This window comes from Thunnus thynnus, chromosome 2 (genome assembly GCF_963924715.1).
Source record: "Thunnus thynnus chromosome 2, fThuThy2.1, whole genome shotgun sequence".
NCBI lineage: Eukaryota > Metazoa > Chordata > Actinopteri > Scombriformes > Scombridae > Thunnus > Thunnus thynnus.
The window spans coordinates 25245594-25265671 of NC_089518.1; the positions used below are offsets into that span (position 1 = coordinate 25245594).

At 39.2% G+C, this 20078-nt stretch overlaps 2 protein-coding genes across 2 annotated transcripts; both read right to left on the reverse strand.

The window, feature by feature from the left end:
- Nucleotides 1–168: 168 nt before the first annotated feature.
- foxd5 (forkhead box D5) lies at nucleotides 169–3930 on the reverse strand. The gene has a single exon (XM_067612552.1). The coding sequence runs from the start codon at nucleotides 2315–2317 to the stop codon at nucleotides 1256–1258; it is 1062 nt and encodes a 353-aa protein (XP_067468653.1). The 5' UTR covers nucleotides 2318–3930; the 3' UTR covers nucleotides 169–1255.
- Nucleotides 3931–4036: 106 nt separating this feature from the next.
- On the reverse strand, nucleotides 4037–19008 carry cbwd (COBW domain containing). Its single transcript, XM_067612541.1, has 16 exons — nucleotides 18862–19008; nucleotides 17578–17679; nucleotides 17267–17353; nucleotides 16681–16777; nucleotides 16409–16500; nucleotides 13634–13693; nucleotides 12960–12997; nucleotides 11552–11598; nucleotides 11021–11107; nucleotides 10789–10833; nucleotides 10030–10086; nucleotides 7237–7288; nucleotides 5742–5810; nucleotides 5568–5633; nucleotides 5291–5417; nucleotides 4037–4639 (listed from the first exon to the last, which is right to left on the reverse strand). Exons 2-16 carry the CDS (start codon nucleotides 17675–17677, stop codon nucleotides 4566–4568), a joined length of 1098 nt encoding a protein of 365 aa, XP_067468642.1. The 5' UTR covers nucleotides 17678–17679; nucleotides 18862–19008; the 3' UTR covers nucleotides 4037–4565.
- Nucleotides 19009–20078: the final 1070 nt, after the last annotated feature.

The following is a 20078-nucleotide window of genomic DNA, read 5'->3' on the forward strand; positions in this document are numbered from 1 at the left end:
GAATACAGAGCAAAACCTCACGCTACCAATGTGAAAGTTTTTCCTTTTCATTTGGGTCAAGTTTATTTATGTATTAGTTTATGTATATTTATTGTTAACAATTCCATATCTCGGTCCCTTTTTAGTTTTAAAATATCCTACTTTTATATCTAATCTGTGACCTTGCAATCCCTTTACTTTACTCGGGGTGGACTGGTCACTCCAAGTCTGCTCAGTTTACATCAAGCCTGCTCCAAAATTTGGTAAATAGTGACACCTTGAGGCAGGAAGAAAAAAATGATGCATTATAGAGCGTTTTATACTGTGTTAACCCAGAAATACAGCCTAAATAATAACTAAACTAATAATTAAAAGTATTTTTTGTTTTCTTTAATTTCAGTTTTTGTAAAGTATATTTTGGTGTGTAAATGTATAGACTTTTCATTTTGAGAAATATGGTCAGGGAGGTTTTATGTTCCTGTTATGTGAACGATTATAGTCTTGTTTCTATATCAGCAAGTTCCAGCGGAGCTTCTGCACCCATAGCTACCTTTAGAACTAGCAGCATCTATATCAATTTTCTGTTTGGCAACTTTGAGGTTTTACCTCAAAAAATCTTCACATCAGCCAAAAAGATTGTAAACAGCTGTTCTGTTGACGTGACTTTTCAACAGCCTCTCAACATCATTAACAAGTGAATGATGCTGATTTAAAGGATGCAGGTTAATGGATAATTGCAAATGTTAATTTGGTGGAATTTTCAACTTTTTTGGCTACAGTATCAGTGTGCAGCTTCACCCATTCAAGAAATAACATTTCAGATTATACAGTATGTACAACTATTGATTTCAGGTGTTTTTTTGTTGTTGTTGTTGTTTTTTTTTTTTCTAATTCCATTGACATGTCTTCTTTTGTAACACCACTGCACCCTGATCACCCAAATCATGAGCAAATTGCAAATTATTGCATTAAAGAGTCAATTAAAGGACTTAGAACAGTAAGCAGCAGCAGTAGTTTTTATACATTTATTTTTTACACATTAATTAATAACAAAATTAATAACAAAACACATTCATCATCGAGTTTTCACTGCATCGACTTCCACAAATATATTACCACTCAATCTTATTTACATTTCCGTTTAAGACATAATTTTGACTGTCAACGCACATAAATATCATGCAGTTAAGAAATTTCTTTAAGAAATGGGCTAAACGTGTCTTCGCATAGCGTCACACATATAGACACTGTAATGTTTCTTATACAGCCAGAGGCTTCAGCAGCGAGGGTATGACAGTCTGAGATGCTCATTTATTAAAGGAGCAGTACGCAGCATGGCAGGAGGGCAGAATGGAGTCCTAGGAGTCTGCAGGAGCGTCGGCACCAAACAGGCAGCAGGACCCGACAAGAGATGAGCGTACCCAAGAGCGCTGTGTGGGCTCTGCTGGAGATTTGGATTCTGTGGACTGATGGGTGATGGTTTGCTCATGATGCTCTCGATGCTGAAGGAGCACTTTGCCTGCGGGCCAGGCTTTGGCTCAGTTGGTTCTGTTGCGCAAAGCTGCGCTCTGAAGTCTTTGGGCCCACTGCTCTTCCCGTGGCTGTTCAGAGTTTGTGGCAGAAGGTGATAGGAAGAGGGGGGCATCATGATCCCGTCCTGCAGGGGCATGTACCGGATAGGAGCAACGGGAGGAGGGCTTACCTGACCCCGCACGGAGTATGGTTGCCCATACGGCCGGTAGCAGTTCAAGTTGGAATAGAACATAAGTCCGTCTTTTCCAAACTCGGGCTGGTTTCTCTTGAAGCGCTTCCTGCGTCGAAGAAAACTGCCGTTGTCGAACATGTCCTCTGAGGCGGGGTCCAGAGACCAGTAGTTACCTTTGCCCGGGTTCCCAGGCTCCCTCGGGATCTTGATGAAACAGTCATTGAGGGAGAGATTGTGCCTGATGGAGTTCTGCCAAGCGGGGAACTTGTCTCTGTAGTAGGGAAACTTGTTGCTGATGAAATCACAGATGCCACTCAACGTCAGCTTCTTCAGCGGGCTCTGTAGGATGGCCATGGTGATGAGGGCAATGTAGGAGTAGGGAGGCTTTACCGAGCTGCTCTGGGCTTTCCTGGATGGCGGTGCGTCCGCACAGAAGCTGTTCTCGCTTTCCCCCGAGGAGTCAGGCTCTGAAGAGTCAAATTCAGCACCAGATTCTGCTGAGGAGCCCGGGTCCGTGGAGCACTCATTTCGATACCCCCTGGTAGACTCATCCTCGCCCACGATATCAATCTCATCCTCCTCTAAAGGCAAGGCGGCGTGTTGTGAAGCTTCAAATTCACTGGAGAGAGTCATGACCAAACGCGGAATGTAAAAACTCAACTGTGCCAAAGAGCAATTGATAGTTTGCCGTGCGTAAAAACCAAAAGGCCTCCCAATTCATGCGTAAAAGCGCATCAAGTGACCGGTTCTTCTCAAGCCTCGTGTACTGGCTGTTTGCCGTAGTAGTGAGAGCTGATGCCTTATATGTTGGGAGACTGCTACCCTGCAGGCCAGTCCCATTAACCCTCTGAACCTATCAGAGTGGCCCCTCACCGCGGGGAGCCAGACAATGCGAGCACACAGGTGGGGGCTTGGGGAGTCAAAATGCGCACGGGCAACTCATGCAAAAGCCAATCCACAGACGGCAATTTATTCCATTTTAGCCAGTATGGCACACTTTTTATGCACTTCATTTCAATTTCAAAACGGCTACAATGAAAGACAACAATTTACAAAATTGCGTCATATAAAACGAAATCTCCAAAATGAGAGACATAAAAACACTGCAGAATAACTACTTAAAAGCTCACAAATCTTTGTTTTTAGACACTTCTTCACCAGTGTGAGCTCTACACATTCCCAAAATCATTTCGTGTTATTTTGTCTCATCACTTTTTGCCTTCTTGCAGCAAACACTGTGAACAACCACTAAGTGGTCTGTGCAGCCTTTTAGATTTAAGCATCATCTGTTCTGAAAATAGGCCATCAAGACAAATTCATCTGAAGTTTAAATTAACTCTTGATACTTTAATAATCTGATATTTCAAATGTGCAGAAGCACAGTCGGAGGTTGGATGTTCTTGGGAATTATAACACCACGCCTAACCCGTGATAAGAAACCAAGTGTTTCCTCCTTTGGACCCCTGCGGGTTCGTTTAGTTTGCCACCTCTGGATGCCCGCGGGTGCTGTGACCATGAAAATGGCCATGGTAGGGCTTCCCGCAGACAGCAGAGAAAAGAGGCAATGGTCGCCTTAACGAGGCCATCAGCATCAGAATCGAGTAGGAAACGGCTCAGCTACACTGTGCGCTCTGGGCTACAGGACTCAGCTCGGCTTTACGACCGGGATGAATAAGCAGAGCCATCCTCAAAGCAAACCGGTCCAACAGCGGATATGTGCTAAAACTGTGCTGGTAGCCATCTCCATTGCAAATGACCAAGCTGGGAAAACTCCACCTATTTCCTCACCTGACTGGGCCTACTGTGCTCTGAGGGTGCGTGTGTGTGTGTGTGTAATGGCTCTCACATGACTGTACCAATAAAAACTAAAGTAACACATACCAGGAAATAGAGAGTATAGCATACACAAACTTAAGTTGAAGCTGTAACGCCCCAAATGTTTAACATGTAGTTCTAAGTGAAACGGATCCACTGCTATTTTCCTGTGCTGACTCTCTTGTCGGATGAACGTTATCACCATTGAATATTATGAAACGGAGGACACTATTGACAGGGTGGTAGATGATAAAAAAAAATACAAATATTAAGAAAATCATTAAATACACTTCCACTGAAAACAAGTAAAAATAGTTTTCAATCTGGATTCAAACGTGGAAACTCTTTGTGTTTCATAACAACAAAAACTAAGATTTTAATGCATTTTTTCCACTTTGTTTAGTTTAACACAAAGGCACTTTGTCTCTGTTGTTATGTTAATAGACTGCTGTTGTCAGCTGATACTGGCCGAGTTTGCTAATGATTTAAAACATATTATTTTGTTTAGGTGTGTAGCAAAACATGGGAACACAGAAACATGTTCAGTAAAACTTTATTTCTAATAACTTAAAAATGAAGCATGTTCGAAGCTAGAATCATAAGCGAGGCCATTTCATTTTGCAAAATACAGTCTTCAACCGCTGCTTGATTTGTGCATCACTCTGCACCTTCCAAAACTAGGTGGGGCTCCGACCTTTACAAATGGCAGATTTTATAAAAGCCATCTTTATAAAAGATACAATGCACTGATTAAATTTATAGATTTTTTTTTAGCATCTTAGAGGTCATGTTGAGAAACACAATACACAGCAATTAGCTCAGGCACTAGAGCAACATAAACACTCTGACTATGACTTTGATATACTTTTAAAATAAGCTGTGATAGGTTATCACAATTTAAGACAACAGTAATCTTAGCCATTCTCTGATGTATCTCTTCCCTTTATAGGAAAGGAACTGGAGTGAACGGCTGAATCACAGTCCCAGATTTATGGATGGCCAAAGCCCCAAAATTTTCTCCAGAATCAACAGTTTTAGTTTTCGCAGACGAGAGAAAAGCTTCCGACTAATTTCTCTTTGCTACTTGCACCACATTTGAGATGAAATGTTCCTGCAGAATGTCCTTGTCCAGGTTCCTACCTGTGAGACAGAGCAGAGTGAAAATTCACTTTACAGGCAGCAACACTGACACAGCATACATGAACACACACAAAGTCAGGTCTAGCACAAGGCAGTCGAATGCAAAGGGGGAAAAAAATTCTACATTTCAACACAGTGCAAAACTGGGAAATTGTGAAATTGTAATTTTGTAGCAATTTCCTAAAACATTCTCTGGAAAGAACAACATTTACTAATTATAGAGAGAATAGAGACATAGTTTTTGATTTCCAGAGAATCTTGCTTGAAAGAAAACTATTTTTGTTTAATTGTATGTTTGCGTGTTGACAAATTTTGCATTGTTGCCTTTTCAGCTGACTTTCTGCTCCATTTTCCAAACAATTTTTACCACATTGCATTGTTCTTCCCAGGTAATTGTTCTTTGAAATTATGGATGTACAAAATAAAGCCTTATGTGTTATGGAAATTTATACTAGAATCAGAAAACTACTAAACAGTGAAGCTGTCCGTTAATATTTTTAACTACCTCTATTACTACTACAACTTTTTAAAAAAGTGTTTCGATAAGAGCCAGTTTGACCATTTTATTGCAATTCAATGAATTGGCTGCCCTCAGTGTTAAAGACGCATTGTGTAAAGATACATAAATGAAAGAAGTGTGTGTTTCCTTACCTATAAAGACCAGTCGGTTGATCCGTGAGTTCTCCTCCCAAAGCTGTGGAGTGTCATTCAGCTCGTACAGCTCGTGGACCCCCTGCAGCATCACTTGGTGGGCATTACCTGCAAATGATACTATGCCCTGAAAACACACAAAAACACATAAGTCACAAGTCACGAGTAACATATTAACCAAATCTGAATGAAGTGTTTGGAACTGATTAATGCAGATAATAAAGCAGCGGTTATTGATCACTGCTGCCACTGGGGTGACTATTGTGCTTTACTGTACCTTTAACCGGATGACAGTCATGGGTTGCCCTTCTTTGTTTTTGAACATCTTCTCCCATAGGAGATCCTAAAACAGTGGAAAATGGGTATTTACTTTTCAAAGGACTGTATTGTGTTAGAGCTTATTAGTAATGGCAGCAGGAAAACAAAATAGAGGATCTGAATGAGTGTGTACCTGGATGAAGATATCTAAGGCGTCCTCAGAAAGATCACCAGATACTTCAAACGTCACCGTTAAAATACTCTGAGAACGACAGATGAAATATTGAAATATCGTCAGTATATACACAAAATTTGACATTTTGTGGCTTTGGAATTACTTTTCTTGACATTTTGGCTCAGAATTTAAGTGCTTTCCATCATTTTCCACTCACTGAAATACAGGTAAATGACGCTTTGTGAAATAAAATTTAAAGAAAATACATAAAATGTTGTGTTTTGAGATTTTACATGTTCACTTATAAATACAGGCCTGTATTTAAATGCATTTTAACATATTTTTTAGTTTACTGAAACCAGCAAAGTCATTATGAACGTTAAACAAAAGAAGTGTTTTTACACCCCAGCTGATGACTTTGTCAATGACCGTGTCAAAAACCACAACTCCACTCGGCACCTGAAACCCAGCGACGGCACCCCTCTTTATCTGCCTACATCCCCCTCTCGCACTCTTTTTTTTTCTCACACGCTCCCTCCTCTCCAATACTTCCTTACAGCATTAAAAGGGCACTTTGCAGATATTTGGGGGTTTTGTGTTGAAGTGTTAAGGTTACACACTTCCTTGTCATTTGGTATAACAACAGAAAAACAGCATTCTCATTTACATGAAAAGAGCAACATGGGGAAGAGGAGGGGGGGAGAAAGGGGGAGGGGAGGGTCTGAGGGATGGTTGAGCTTCATGCGGGAAAGGGAACCTGGAGAAAACAGACAACAATGCTGTTATTTACACACACAAACAACCCTCATCTCTGCTCATCCTGTGATAAAAGTTTGCGGGTATAAAGCACAACTGAAAACAATATGTGGCCTAATTGCTGTGAGCAGTCATTGGTCCAGTGCCTAATGAAAACACCCAGAGACATTATTCCAGACATAATCTTGGGATAAATATTTTTTACTATCTGATATATCTGATGTTTAGATAACGGGGATACACTGTATATCTTCTTTTAACATGGTACACTAGAAGTTTCCCATTCATATCTGTCATTCAACAGCAAATTAAATGGGTGAAATGTGGTTTATACATTACATTTTATGACATCTGGATTCAATTTAAACAACTGTAAAAGTCATAACACCAAGCCAAGACTCTTGTCAGTCTAGCCAACACTGTGTGCCCAGTCTACTGAGGATTATATAGTGTGTCAATGTCTACGCTGTGTATGACCCAAACTGGGTCTATTTGTAGTGTAACAAGAAAACATCAAAAGCCTCGAGTAGATCTCAACACAAAAACCAAGGCAGGGAGGGAGTTTTCACTACAGTGTCAGAGCCTGGGGGAATGCAAAGCACAACTTTAGCCTCAGGAGAATGCGTCCCCCTTATCCTGTAGGAAATGATGTGTTGAAATAAATTAGCAAACAAAACAAGGACAACTTTAAGAAGTGCATGGACAATAAGTATAGGGAGTTCAGTGAATAAAAATTAATAATAGATACAAACAATACCTTGTCCAGATGTGGTCTTGCAGGCTTCACAAGCTGGAGCTTCTCTGTTAGACTTTCAGAGGAGAAAAATGATTTTTTTTTTTTCACATGACATGACATAATTTTTCTGTTTTATTCCACAAAAGAGACACATTTCCACTTGGAAAGGCTGAAAAGAAAAGCTAACAACCAGTCATATCGAATTCTATTTGAGAAACATTTAAATAAAACTTTACATTCAAAATTTGAGATATTTTGATAAATGTATCTGTCAGCTGTACTGCATGTTTATTTTGCACACTGTGTCATAACAGACTGATCAGTGCTACATTTTGGGATTTTGTGGATGACATTTTTCATTTCTGGAGCTGCATTAACAGCCTGTGACAGCAAAGGGGTTAATATAATAATGACATAATTTTGTGATTTAAAATCATTGAAGAAACTGTATGTTCTGTCTTCTGGCTGCTGATGTTTAGGTATATTTTAGGAACTTAGTGTGTCATTTCTGCTACACAATCTTGTGCCATTTTTTTTCCAGATGTTCCTCTGACGTATGCCTTCTTTCTTGTGAATTTCTGGATAATTACACTTCTTCGGGTTTATAAAACAAGAAAAAAAAAAGTCTTTTGATTGAACTGCTCACAACCAGTAGATACACGCAACCAGTTATGAGGATTTTCAAGTAGTTATTGCTTTGTTTCTAAGGGCTAAAAGCCAAAAAGGTTAGGAACAACTTTTTGAGCTGCCATTCTGTGTTATCTGTTGTATGTTGTTTGCCTGTAACTTATTGTTATTACTGCCCATCCTGACCAGGGCACACTTGAAAGGGAGATTTCTAGTCTAAATGAGGCTTTCCTGGTTAAATAAAATTATAAGACAACTTCAGCTTTTTCACTACTTTTCTCCATGTCTTTTCTTTTTTCAGCAGAAGGAGAGCGGACAGTGTGTTTTGCCTTACAGTATAATCCACTGTATGCTGTATCAGTGTTTAATGACGCAACCCTGAATAGACCTGTGAAAACTTTAGAAATGGCAATTAAATCCTACAAAACACCCACCACCACCCCCAAACAAACTACAGCCCTTGTTCTCTCCATCAGACCTCCTTGTCCTTCCCCCTTCTCCCTGACCTCACAAGGAGGCTAAATGTTGTGTCCAGCAGCTTGAGCCCTGTGTGCTGTTAGTTAGTACCACACAGGCGGAGCGGCGGGGGGCCGCTTCAAACAGCCAGCTTGGGATCTAGAGGAGGAGGGGCCCCGACTCTCAAAGGCAAGGGGAAAGGAGCTATCTGTTGGGACAAGGGAGACTCCTTGGGAGCCAGTGGACACACACAGCTCTAATCCTCTGCAGCTGGCCTCAGAGACACTGACTGAGGGCATGTAAGAGAGCTTTAACACTGCGGCCCGTTTCATTCACATGAAGGGATGAACACTGACTCTATTCATGAGAATGACATTCTACAGGGGATACAATATGATGACCACCCTGGGGTGTAACAGGGGGACGCTCAATAAAAGAGTCTGTTAATTAGAGAGAAACATGGTGAGCAACAGTATCAAAGACTGTTGGGTACACAGTTCAGACAGAGTAGAAACAAAGGCCATCGATGCAGAAAGATCTCTGCAGTCAGAGGAAGTTCTTGATCTTTCACTGCAAGATGTAAAATAGAAGATTATAGATTCTTCACATCAGCACGGCCAATATTGCTGCTGGACACATCGGTGTCATGCTCTATTGTAAAATTTGACAATTACATACACATAATCATGTTGCATTTTGTACCTTAACTAAATTAAGTAAAATCAAATATTAATTTTCAAAACTTTTTAAATAAAACTGCAAAGTAATAGTTTGTCATTTTGGGAAATACACTTATTCACTTTCTTGCCAAGAGCTTGATGAGATGATTCCAGTGACTTCCTGTTTGTTGCCATAACCCCCAGTAAAACAGTAAACTGTTGTTGTTTTTTTACACTTTTATGCAGATTTAAAAACCAAGATATAACATGTTAATTTGTGAGCTTTAGAAGTGCTGGTAGGCAGATTTTGTTACCTTTGGAAAGAGCCAGGCTAGCTCTTTCCCCCTGTTTTGTAGTCTTTATGCTAAGTTAAGCTAACCAGCTGCTGGCTCCAGCTATATATTTAGTATTATCGCATGAGAGTGGTATCAGTCTTCTCATCTAACTCTCAGCAAGAAAGCAAATAAGTGCATTTTCCAAAATGTTAAACTACTGCTTTAAAATCAATTTTTGGGTCAATATATTTGTGCAAAATTGTTGCAGAAAATATATCTGTCAGCTGTACTACGTGTCTGTCTTTAAACAGTGTTATGATGGACTGAGCAGTGCTACATCTTGGATTTTGTCAGAATCATTTTTACATTTCTGCATCAGTATTTGCAGTCTGTGTCAGTAAAACATTGAATAATAACCATCTGAAGTAACAAACTACTTAAGCTTTTTTATTTTCCCTCTTTTCCATAAGAAGAAAAGGGACTATACAGTCTTTGCCTTTGAAAAGAAATGCCAAAGATATGTGCACAGTAATTTAGAAACAGTGTTGCATTACATACTGTATGTATGTATGCCCACCAGAGACACTGACAGGTTTACTTTTCAACTGCAAAATGTCCCACTTTTACATATCTTGGTCATAATTCTTTAATAACGAAATTTAAGGGAGCCTCATAAAAAAATTGATATATCGTTCAGTTTTTTTTTTAACTCAACTTTCTCAACAATTATATAGTGTTTTTTTCTGAATTAATACATTTTGTGTATATGAAACCTATATGGTATAAAATCAACTCACTTGACTCCGTCTTTACTGTCAAAAGAATGTAGATCCAGAACTTTAGAGAGATCCACCCTGTGGAAGAAGATCACTGATTATTTTACTTTTGTTCCACTTTCATTTTCACATCAAACAACAACATAGAGGGTAAAAAGTAAGCAAGACATTTCAGCTTTTGCTTCAAGTTGCGTATAAGTAAGATTAACTGTGACCGAGAGGAATGGGTTCTGACTGGCTGTGAGAATGTTTTTCTGATTAACCCCTCTCTGCACGGTGTCTTTCATCTCACCCTGGCTTGAACTCTGCCAGGGGGGCAAAGCAGAGCCGAGACACACCTAAACCTTTGATACACACTGCTTGTGTTAGTCAGATGCTACCTGGGTCCAATAACATACTAACACAGAGGGAGCATATGCACGCATATCTGCACGCACATCTGCACGCACGCACATTCACACATATACAGCCCTGTCGGCTGGACGACCCAGGGTCAGAGAGCAAAGACTTGTGGGTAACTGGACACCACTGAAGGTTTGGTGTTTACTCAGGGTGCAGCCGTTTGTGTATGTATACGTGTGTGTGGGTGAATTGGGGGTTTTACTTGTGCAATGTCACGCCTAAACTGCTTCATCTTTGTTACAAAGATCTGAGCAGGAACAGCACGTGGAGTTCATCTGTTACACTAAACAAAGCGGGTAAACTGGCCACCGAACTGAAAAGCTACATAATTTTATCACACAAAAATGATCCCACTGTGCTCCGGAAAAAATAACTTACCTTGATCTCTGGGTTTCTAAAATCTTGACAAGACCATTTATAGACCTGAAGTGAGAGGAAAAAATGTTAATATTAAATTAGACCTCACTCGTACTACCATATCCCCCTATATCTCTGTTCTTTGTGACCTTATGAACAGGCTACATGTAATGCCCAAAACTTACATATGTAGCTCAATAACAAGAGTATAAATAAAATAGATGATAAGAAGTGTAAAGTATGTGAGGCCGACCTGACAGCATCTCTGACTTGTGCAAGTTCCTTTTCATTCACCAGATCCGTCTTGTTGATAATGGTCATGTCAGCGAGGGCGATCTGCCTAAAAAAAAGACAGAAATACAACACTGTGTTTCTCCAGCTAGTGTGAACATGCTCTTCAAAATTTGCAAAACACCAACAACAGAGAAAATCTACACCCAGAACCCCAAAAAATGAATCACTAAAAACTCTAATTTCCCCAACTGTATGTATGGGTGTGTTCATGGGTGGCAGTGGACAGTGTCAAACTCAAATGGGAGCTGAGCACTGTTTAGTTTAGAGGTGAAAACACAAACAAAGAAGAAGAATGCAAAGGGTCATGCAACTGGTCTTTATTCATCAGTGTATTTGGTCAACAACAACACCACGCAGCTGCTGGAGGAGACAAACAGAGAGACGCCCAGGGAGGCAGACAGGCGGGTGGCAAGAGTGTGGTCAACAGCAAGTTATGAGACCTGGTGTGGTGGATACCGAGCGGCTTATTTAGTCGTAAAAATGAGCATACCTGGCTGCCTCGTTGAGTAGTCCTTCTGCTTTTTCCTCTGTTAGTTGCTATGAAAGGGAGAGATTGTGGCACAATTTACACGTGTGATCACAAAATGGACAAAAAAAGCTGCTAATGCTGATCCTGAAGACTTCTTTCTTTTGACACGTTCTTGAAAATATATATAAATGGTAAAATGCTCAACATTTGCAACAGCCGACACAAAATGTGACAGATAAATTGATAAAAAAGAAAGGCCTATATTTGATCTTCTTCTCTCAAACACATGAAACCACAGGAGATCACTTTTCATTTTGTTTGTGTCCCTGTGGTTGCACCAGGGATGCGTTTTCCAAAACAGTTTAATATGTGATAACAGACAGAGCAGGAGGTGTTAATCTGGATCCTGACCCCAAGTGTCAATCTGACATTAATCGGTCACTCTTACCTCTGAGGGAATAAATGACAAAAATGTATTAAAAAGACCGATCGCTGCTTTTATTCTACAACATCTGTACCAGGAGACAAAGGCCTCTCAGTGCGCCTGAGGCCAAAGGCTCAAGTTAAGTTGAAACCCCTCGGATAGATATTTCAATGGACACATGAGGGGAGAGGCAGGTGAATGGATGTGACAGTCCTATTACGATGGTCACATCTCTGATATCAATTACTCCTTCACTATGAGTTATCCTCTCCTTCTTTCTGTCATGATTTCCTTCATCATGTCTCTCTGTGCCACGGGGACGGAGGAGCACCTCGGCCACCAAATGTGTCACCTCGCTGAGCATGACACCTTCAAATTAGAGCCCATTATCTGGGTGTCACTTGTCCTGTTCCTTTTAAATACCATAGGGAGGGCAGGATGTGTGTGTGTATGTGTGTGTGTGTGTGTGTGTGTGTTGCTATGCGCTGGGGAGTTACGAACAATCTCACAAGTTTAACAGCTTATTCTGACTTTAAAGTCACAATGAACACTATTTATTTAGGTGTTGCTCAGTAGCAAATACTGATGATGCTTTGTGAAGTATTTGAAATTTGGCAACAAACATGATTAAGTCTGCAACTGATGACTGTTTTCAGTACTGAATAATTTTTGATTATGTTTTTAACTCATCAATTAATCTGAAAAATGCCCTTCACAATGCCCCACAGTCCAAAGCAACAACTTCAAACAACTCGTTTTGTCTGACCAACAGCCCAAAATTAAATGATTTTCAATTTAAAAGCAAACGGACAGAGAAATTCTCATATTTGAGATGCTGGAACCAGTAAATGTTGAGCATTTTTGCTTGATAAATGACTTAAACAACCAATCAACTATCAAAATTGTTAATTGACTAATTCATTTCGACTTAACGTTTGAGCAGAAAACATGATACAGTATTTCAAAACTGAAAAAAACACTTCAAAGTTTCCTTATATCACATACCTGCAGTCCATATTTGGCATCGATGACGGTGACAATGCCTAGGATAAACAAAACGTTGCTGAATCAAAGGAAGTACCACAACTTGTGCACATTCTTCTACCGACTGCTGTTGCCTTTTGGTGTTTAGTTTTGCCTGTTTGTCTCAGCCACTTTCTCTGACTTATTTGAAGTACACTTTTGGTCTACTGGCCTGTCACAACAGAGCGGACAGCTGAGCATTTAGTGTGAGGAGTGAGAACACACACACACACACCAATGAAACAGATACACAAACAAGACAAAATATGTCATCCCCACAAACAAGGCAGGTACCATTTAGACAAGTCAGAAAATACATCTCAACAAAACTAGAGTGCAGTTGGAGCTGTTACAGCTTCAAAATTATACATCTGAGTAATAACGTTTGAGTAAAATTTTAACCTTAAATTCTATTTCTTTCCTTTCTACATTTAACATTTTCCTTTCAAGTTAATCAGTTTCATGGTGAAAGAGCTTTTTAAAGTTTAAAAATGTGACCTTTAATTATACAACCTCCATCAATCAGTGTAATGTCTTGAAATGGCAGCATCTTAATGCATTTCTCCTCTTAAGTAATACCAGTCACACCGGTGATGTCTGAGAAATGATATTAACAACATCTTCACTGTCATTACAAATGATTCCAAACATCTTACCATCCAGATAGACGTCGCTGCCGAGCTCTGCATCGACCCAGAACATGGAGGCCACGGCTCCTGCCAGAGAAAACGTGTTAAACAGTGTTATGTTAGATGTAAACGGCTGACACGCATAAAACGGAAGTGTAGTTTAAGTAAACAGAGGCCATATTCTTCTTTTTGTCTAAAAATGTTCTTCTAAATTTATTAACTTCTGCATGAGGCGTTCAAAAGACTACAAAAATTGACAATATAAATGTGGCCCCGGGCACATGGGATTATCATTATTATTATTATTATTATTATTATTATTATTATTATTATTATTATTATTATTATTATACTCATACTCACACATCATTTTTGAGATGAAAATTACAGCTACTGTATACTTTTGACTGGTACTGTATATACTGCTATATTTTTTTTTTTTTAAATGGTAAAAGTAGCGAATCCGACAATATGTTTGGGGAATTTCTGTGATATAACTGTATGATTTAACCAAAAAGTTACCAGCAATATTATTTCAATAAATTTAAGGCTGCTTTTTTGTGATCAATCACATTACATCACATCAATCATTCAGTCAGAAAAAAAACAGATGATGTCCATCACTTGTTTAGTTTAACCAACAGTCTCAGTCTTGAAAGATGTTTAATTTAAATGATAAAAATAGAGAAAATGAAACATCCTCACATTTGATAAGCTGCAACTTGTGAATGTTTTTGCTTGATAAATGACTTAACGATTAACAGATTATCAGATTATCAGAATTGTAGATTGATTTTCTGCTCATCAACCCATCTTTCAACACTAAAATGCATTTCAATTCAATTCAATGACACCTTTATGTGAAGTTTAAGCGTTTAAAGGCAGCAAAGCACTATTTTCAGAAACCCTGCAAGCTTTCTTCTTCTGGGTGAACTCTGTGGACCAGATAAAAAACAATATCAGAAGCTTTCAATTGTTTATCTCCTGTTGGTACATTTGGTTTGTTTCTATTTTCCTGTGGACGAGGTTATTATAAGACCCTATGTTACCATGCCAGCCACAGCTTGTTCACATAATGCAATTTTGTCAAACTGCCAAGCGAGAATAAGAAAGCATTGTAAATATTTGATGGATGCGTAATGAAAACACTGTTTTTGAGTGGCATGTTTCACATAACTCATCCGAGCCCTTCCTGAATGGAAGGGGAGAATCCCCCGGGAGCCTTTATGATTGACAGCACTGCCAGAGCCAATGACAGACCTGTCCTAGTCGATAACAAGCCTGTCTCAGCCAATGACGTGACAGAAGACTGGAGACAGCCCCAGTCTGAGCGTGCTCTGTTGATTCTGCCGGTGCGGCCAAGTGGTGTGTGTCTGACCATGCCGCTACCTCCTCTGACACCTGTCACTTAGCGACACACCCCGATCGTCACAGTGCTCACCCTGTAATGGCCTAATATTGATTTCCTGATTCAAACCTGGGAGCAGAACGGCTGCTAGTTTTTGTTTTTTTTTGGCATCCCTGATGAAAATAAGCTCCTTGGATGCTCCTGTCACAGCAACACAAGACTGTTAGAAAACTTCTGATTGTGGCATTAGAGAGAAATCAGCAGCAAACATTATGAGCGACACATTAAGATTTTTAAAAAATGGCTCAATGTCATTGCTCGATCCATAAGACATCACAACCTTCTCCACTAGAGGGGAGTTTAATAAAGGTGGCTCAGAAAAGTGTGGTTTAAGGTGAAAACCCTGTCTTGAATAAACCTAACAAACTGAACCAGGATCAGCTTCAAATCAGAGCTAATATAAGTCAAGTCTGGGTTATTTCCCGACTTTAAAGCACAGACCTGAGACATCAGATCAATTCACAATCAAGAAAACGGAGATATGAAGACAAAAGTGCAATGTTGACAGCCACAAAGCAGCACATATTAAATATATAACAATACCACTGAAATAAACATAGCTAAAGAGAACTTTTGGCAGAATTAGCTGTGAGTTTAGACTCTGATACAAGTTGAAATCATGTTATCTCAGTTTGTTTCTGACTGTTTATATTCATGACATCATGTGTTCAAGTCCTGCAAGAGTAACATGAATTTTCATTGTATCATAAATGCTGAAATATTTTATAGCAAGAAGAAAAGGTAATAAGCAATAAGCTCTTTCAGTTGGATTTTGCTACTCGGTTTGTTCAAGTGATGTAACAAGTCTGCATATAGTTGAAATACTGTTTAAAGACGTGCTGTCTGCCACTTTTTGTATTCTTAACAAACTGGTGTTTTTGTATGTGTTTCTTTCATTTGATTTAGTGACAGTTAAAGAGAGAACAGCCATGGGTCAAAGTTATTTATTAGCTTTATTTTAAATACTGTGAATACTGTGAAGATTATGAGTCAGCTGCCAAAAAGCATTTCATTCCCAACCTACAGTATGTTGTTGGGAAATCAAAACTGTAAGATAAACAATCAGCAAAGACATTGTTAAAAAAAAAAAGAAAAGAAAAAAATGTAGGATTTGGTTATTTCTTGCATTAAATAGATGTTGATGTTTGTGAGTTGACTGTCAAATCTGTGTGTGGGCTAAAAGAACCAGGACCCCTCTCTGCCTCCAGCCCACACACAACCCACCTCCTGGTGAAACAGCTGACGACTCCATGAGGTTTCAAAGGAGGCAAATAACTGTCTATATGCTCCCCAGGCCAGAAATGTAACTTTCAACAACAACAATCTACTTGACAATCAAAAACTGATTTCTATGAGACTTTTGCTCTTCTTTTAACTTCACAGATGTGTATTACCTGGATCAGCAAGTCCTGTCGTTTCTAACAAGATGTAGTCGAACTTTCCTTTTTTCTGCATCAGATTCTCTATGGCTTTAAGACCATTGTCCCTGAAAAACAAAGAGCAGTCACTAATGATGAAGAACGGCATATGCAACATTTGAAACAACATGTAATATAATGCAAGAATGTGTTATATTTTCAACTCATAAACATTACATAATTTAAAACAAAAATAAAGTAACAGCACATTTCTAACTATCCAAATGGGTTATAATTAATCTACCTACTTGACAGAGCAGCAGAGGCAGCCATTTCTTAGCTCCAGCCACTCCTCGTACAGCTCTCCGCCGTCGCTCACTGACAGCGACTTCTCAAGGGCGCTGCCTGCAGGGAGAGGACGCAAACTAGTGATCAGGATAAAGCCACTGATAGAGACCGAGCAGATTGTAACAAATATGTTCATTTCACAAGGTATCAGGAGATTTCAAAAAGCCAAACAGAACAGTTTTTAATATTCTGTGAAACTGTTCTTTGTACCAATTGAATAAAGACAAATGAAAACAGGCCAAAATGTCATAATTTAACATAATCACATAACAGAAATGTAAGAGAAGTTACAAATGTAAGCCAATTATAAAGTCCTGTGCAAATATGATACATGTTATTCCACAAACTCTGGATATAAGTGAGAACATGATGAGTTTTTTTGAGTTCAAAATTGTTACTATGCTGCTCTCTTGTGGAAGCTGAGGAAACAACGCAACAAGTCAAGTTTTAGTACAGACACAGTATGGAACATCTTTATTTGGCTAAAACAAAAGCAGTTGAAACTATTACCAATTGAAATTCCTCCAAAGGACACTTTTAGTTTACCTTCTCCAAATTCATTGAGTATGACGGCAATCCGTTTGTTGTGTTGTTCTGTTAAGATATAGTTCAGGAGAGTGGTCTTTCCAGCACCTAAAAAGTAACACAAATATAAAATTTGTAAAGAATAATTAAGCAAAACAACACACCTCGGTTTCAGCATCAAACTTTTTACAATTTTAATATAACAATGGATATGCCCTGGTCCAATACTAGAGCTGCTTTGGGTTGTAGTGAGGATGGACTGATAAATGTGTGAGACTATAATCTCTTTTATAAGCTCATTAAAGCTATAAGTAACACAGACAGTCTCTCACCGAGGTAGCCGGTGATGATGGTGACAGGTATCTGCTCTGTAAGAGGACCGGGCTGGGTTTCGATGGGCACCAGCTCTGGGCAATCATCTTCCTCCTCCATCACTATTCCATCCATACCAGAAGCAATGTTTGACAACAGAGACACTGAATCAGCGCAAAGACATTTCACAAACAGTCTTGTGAGTAGGATTAACACATTTAGGAAGCTCTCAATCCCACTTGAGACGCAAACAACCGTAAACAAACATAAAAATCTGTCTTATTTATCAGAAATACCCTTTTGTTTCAAAAGTATAACACAACATGTATTACTCATTGTGTTATTCAGCGTGAATTTAACATGATAAAGTACTAGGCTAACTGTCCTAAAAATGTTCCTGAAGATTATCCAAATAAAGCGGTTGGTAGACAGGATTTCAGCTGCTTTCTCCTGGTCGTCCTCCTCCATACAAGTCTTGACAATACAGAAAATGTTGAAGAATAACATCGACTTGCTCGCCACAGTATCACTTGCAAAGGCTTTTATTTTCTCTCGCCTCGACTACTGCCGTTCTCTCTATGTAGGAATCAGTCAGTCAACCTATCTCGCTTGCAGCTGGTTCAAAATGCAGCAGCAAGACTCCTCACTGGTACCAAGAGGAGAGACCATATCATCCCCCGTACTGGCCTCTCTTCACTGGTTACCAGTTAAGTACAGAATTGAATTTAAGATTCTTTTATTTGCTTTTAAAGCTCTACATGGACCGGCACTAGGTTACATCTCAGAACTGCTCATCCCATATTCCACCTCCATACCCCTCAAATTTGCTGACCAATCACTGCTCTCCATTCCAGTTAAAAACCAAAGATTAAGAGCATTTTCAGATGTTGGCACTAAATTGTGGAATAGTTTGCCACTAACAATTAGATCTCCCCCCCTCCACTGATATCTTTAAAACCTGTCTAAAGACCCATCTCTTCCCTTTGGCCTCTTAATTGTCATCATGAAGACATGCCTGATCACACTTGTTGTTTGTGCAATGCTGTTTGTGTTGTGATTGTATCTGATGTTCTGCCTTATTTATGTCTGTGTTGTTGTTTTGACCCTGTTTTTGTTTGACTGTAATCATAAATTAAATACTCCCATAATTGAATCTCTCTGTAAAGCACTTTGGTCAACGTCTGTTATTTTTAAATGTGCTATAAATAAATGGACTTGGCTTATTCTTTCCTCCCCGTTTAATTCGCCGCGACAGCACAATAAAACATACATTCCTTGATTTACAAAGGTTATGAATAAATTACCTGATTGTTCCTCTCGAAAATGCAGATATTCAAAAGTTTTCACAAGAAAAATGCAGGTCCCAGTCGTGCAGTGCTGCTGGTTTACGTTTTGACAGTGTGCAACACTGACGAGTGTCCGTTCAAATCTGGACAGCAGCGACAAAGGTTCCGCTTTCGGGGCACAAAGTCTGCAGGAGGGTAAGGTTACAAAAGAGAGAGCGAGAGAGTAAGAAAGACAGAAATAATGAACAGAAAAAGAAAATATAAAAATTACAACATTTCCAGCTACAACATTTTGTAGATAAATACACAAACATCTGGTTTCCATTCGTCTCTTTAACAGCGTAGTAAACGTGGTGTAATCGTAGATGTAATGACCAGATTCAACCACAAGAGGGCGTCAGGAACCATGTTATTGGAGACAGTGGAGCCCTTGTGTCCATACGTCCTTTGTATGGTGTGTAGGCCTAGTTTCAACTTTTGGGATAGGAAGCTCAGAATAGATGCTGCTCCTTTTGCCGGTATGCATCATGCAACAAGTGTGATGAAATTTGAAGCTCGCAGTGAACATACACTGAGAATGGACTTTTTAGAGAAGCAGGAGACATCTTGTATTAAGCAGTTAAACTTTTGAAATTAAAAATATTTAAATTTTTTAAATTGACAGCCCGTTGAACTTTCTGTTGTTGTTTTTTTTTGTTTGTTTTCGTAGTATAGTATTGCATCCTTGACTTACAGCTTAATTGAATGGTTGGTGTAATTGTGAAAATAATCCTCAATTTTTTTTCTCCAGAAAATATAATTGTGAGTTTGGAAGAGCAGGAGATGAATGAGTGACATCACTGACTCAAACTTGTTTTTATGTGTAGGAAATTGAGATCCTGTTCTCCCCTACTATTTTAGTATTTAGTATTTCATTTCCATGGATTTGGTTTCCCTGTCACTCTTAATGTCTCCTGCCACTCACATGCACAAGTGTGTGTGTTTTTTTAACAGAAAAAAAAAAACTGCTGAAGTCCCCCTCTACTGATAAATATGTTTTTCTCCTTGTTGGATGTTTGAGCTTCACTGTGTTGAATGATGTGTGTGCAGAGTTTGACACTAGAAAGTTGTTTTCACTTTCATCTGCTGACAGTGGAAAGTTTCTCTTTTTCCCCGAAATCTGATTTTAAGAGGCAAGCCTATGAGCATGATTTGTGACATCGCAAATAGTTTGGAAGCCAATTCTGGTCCAGTAT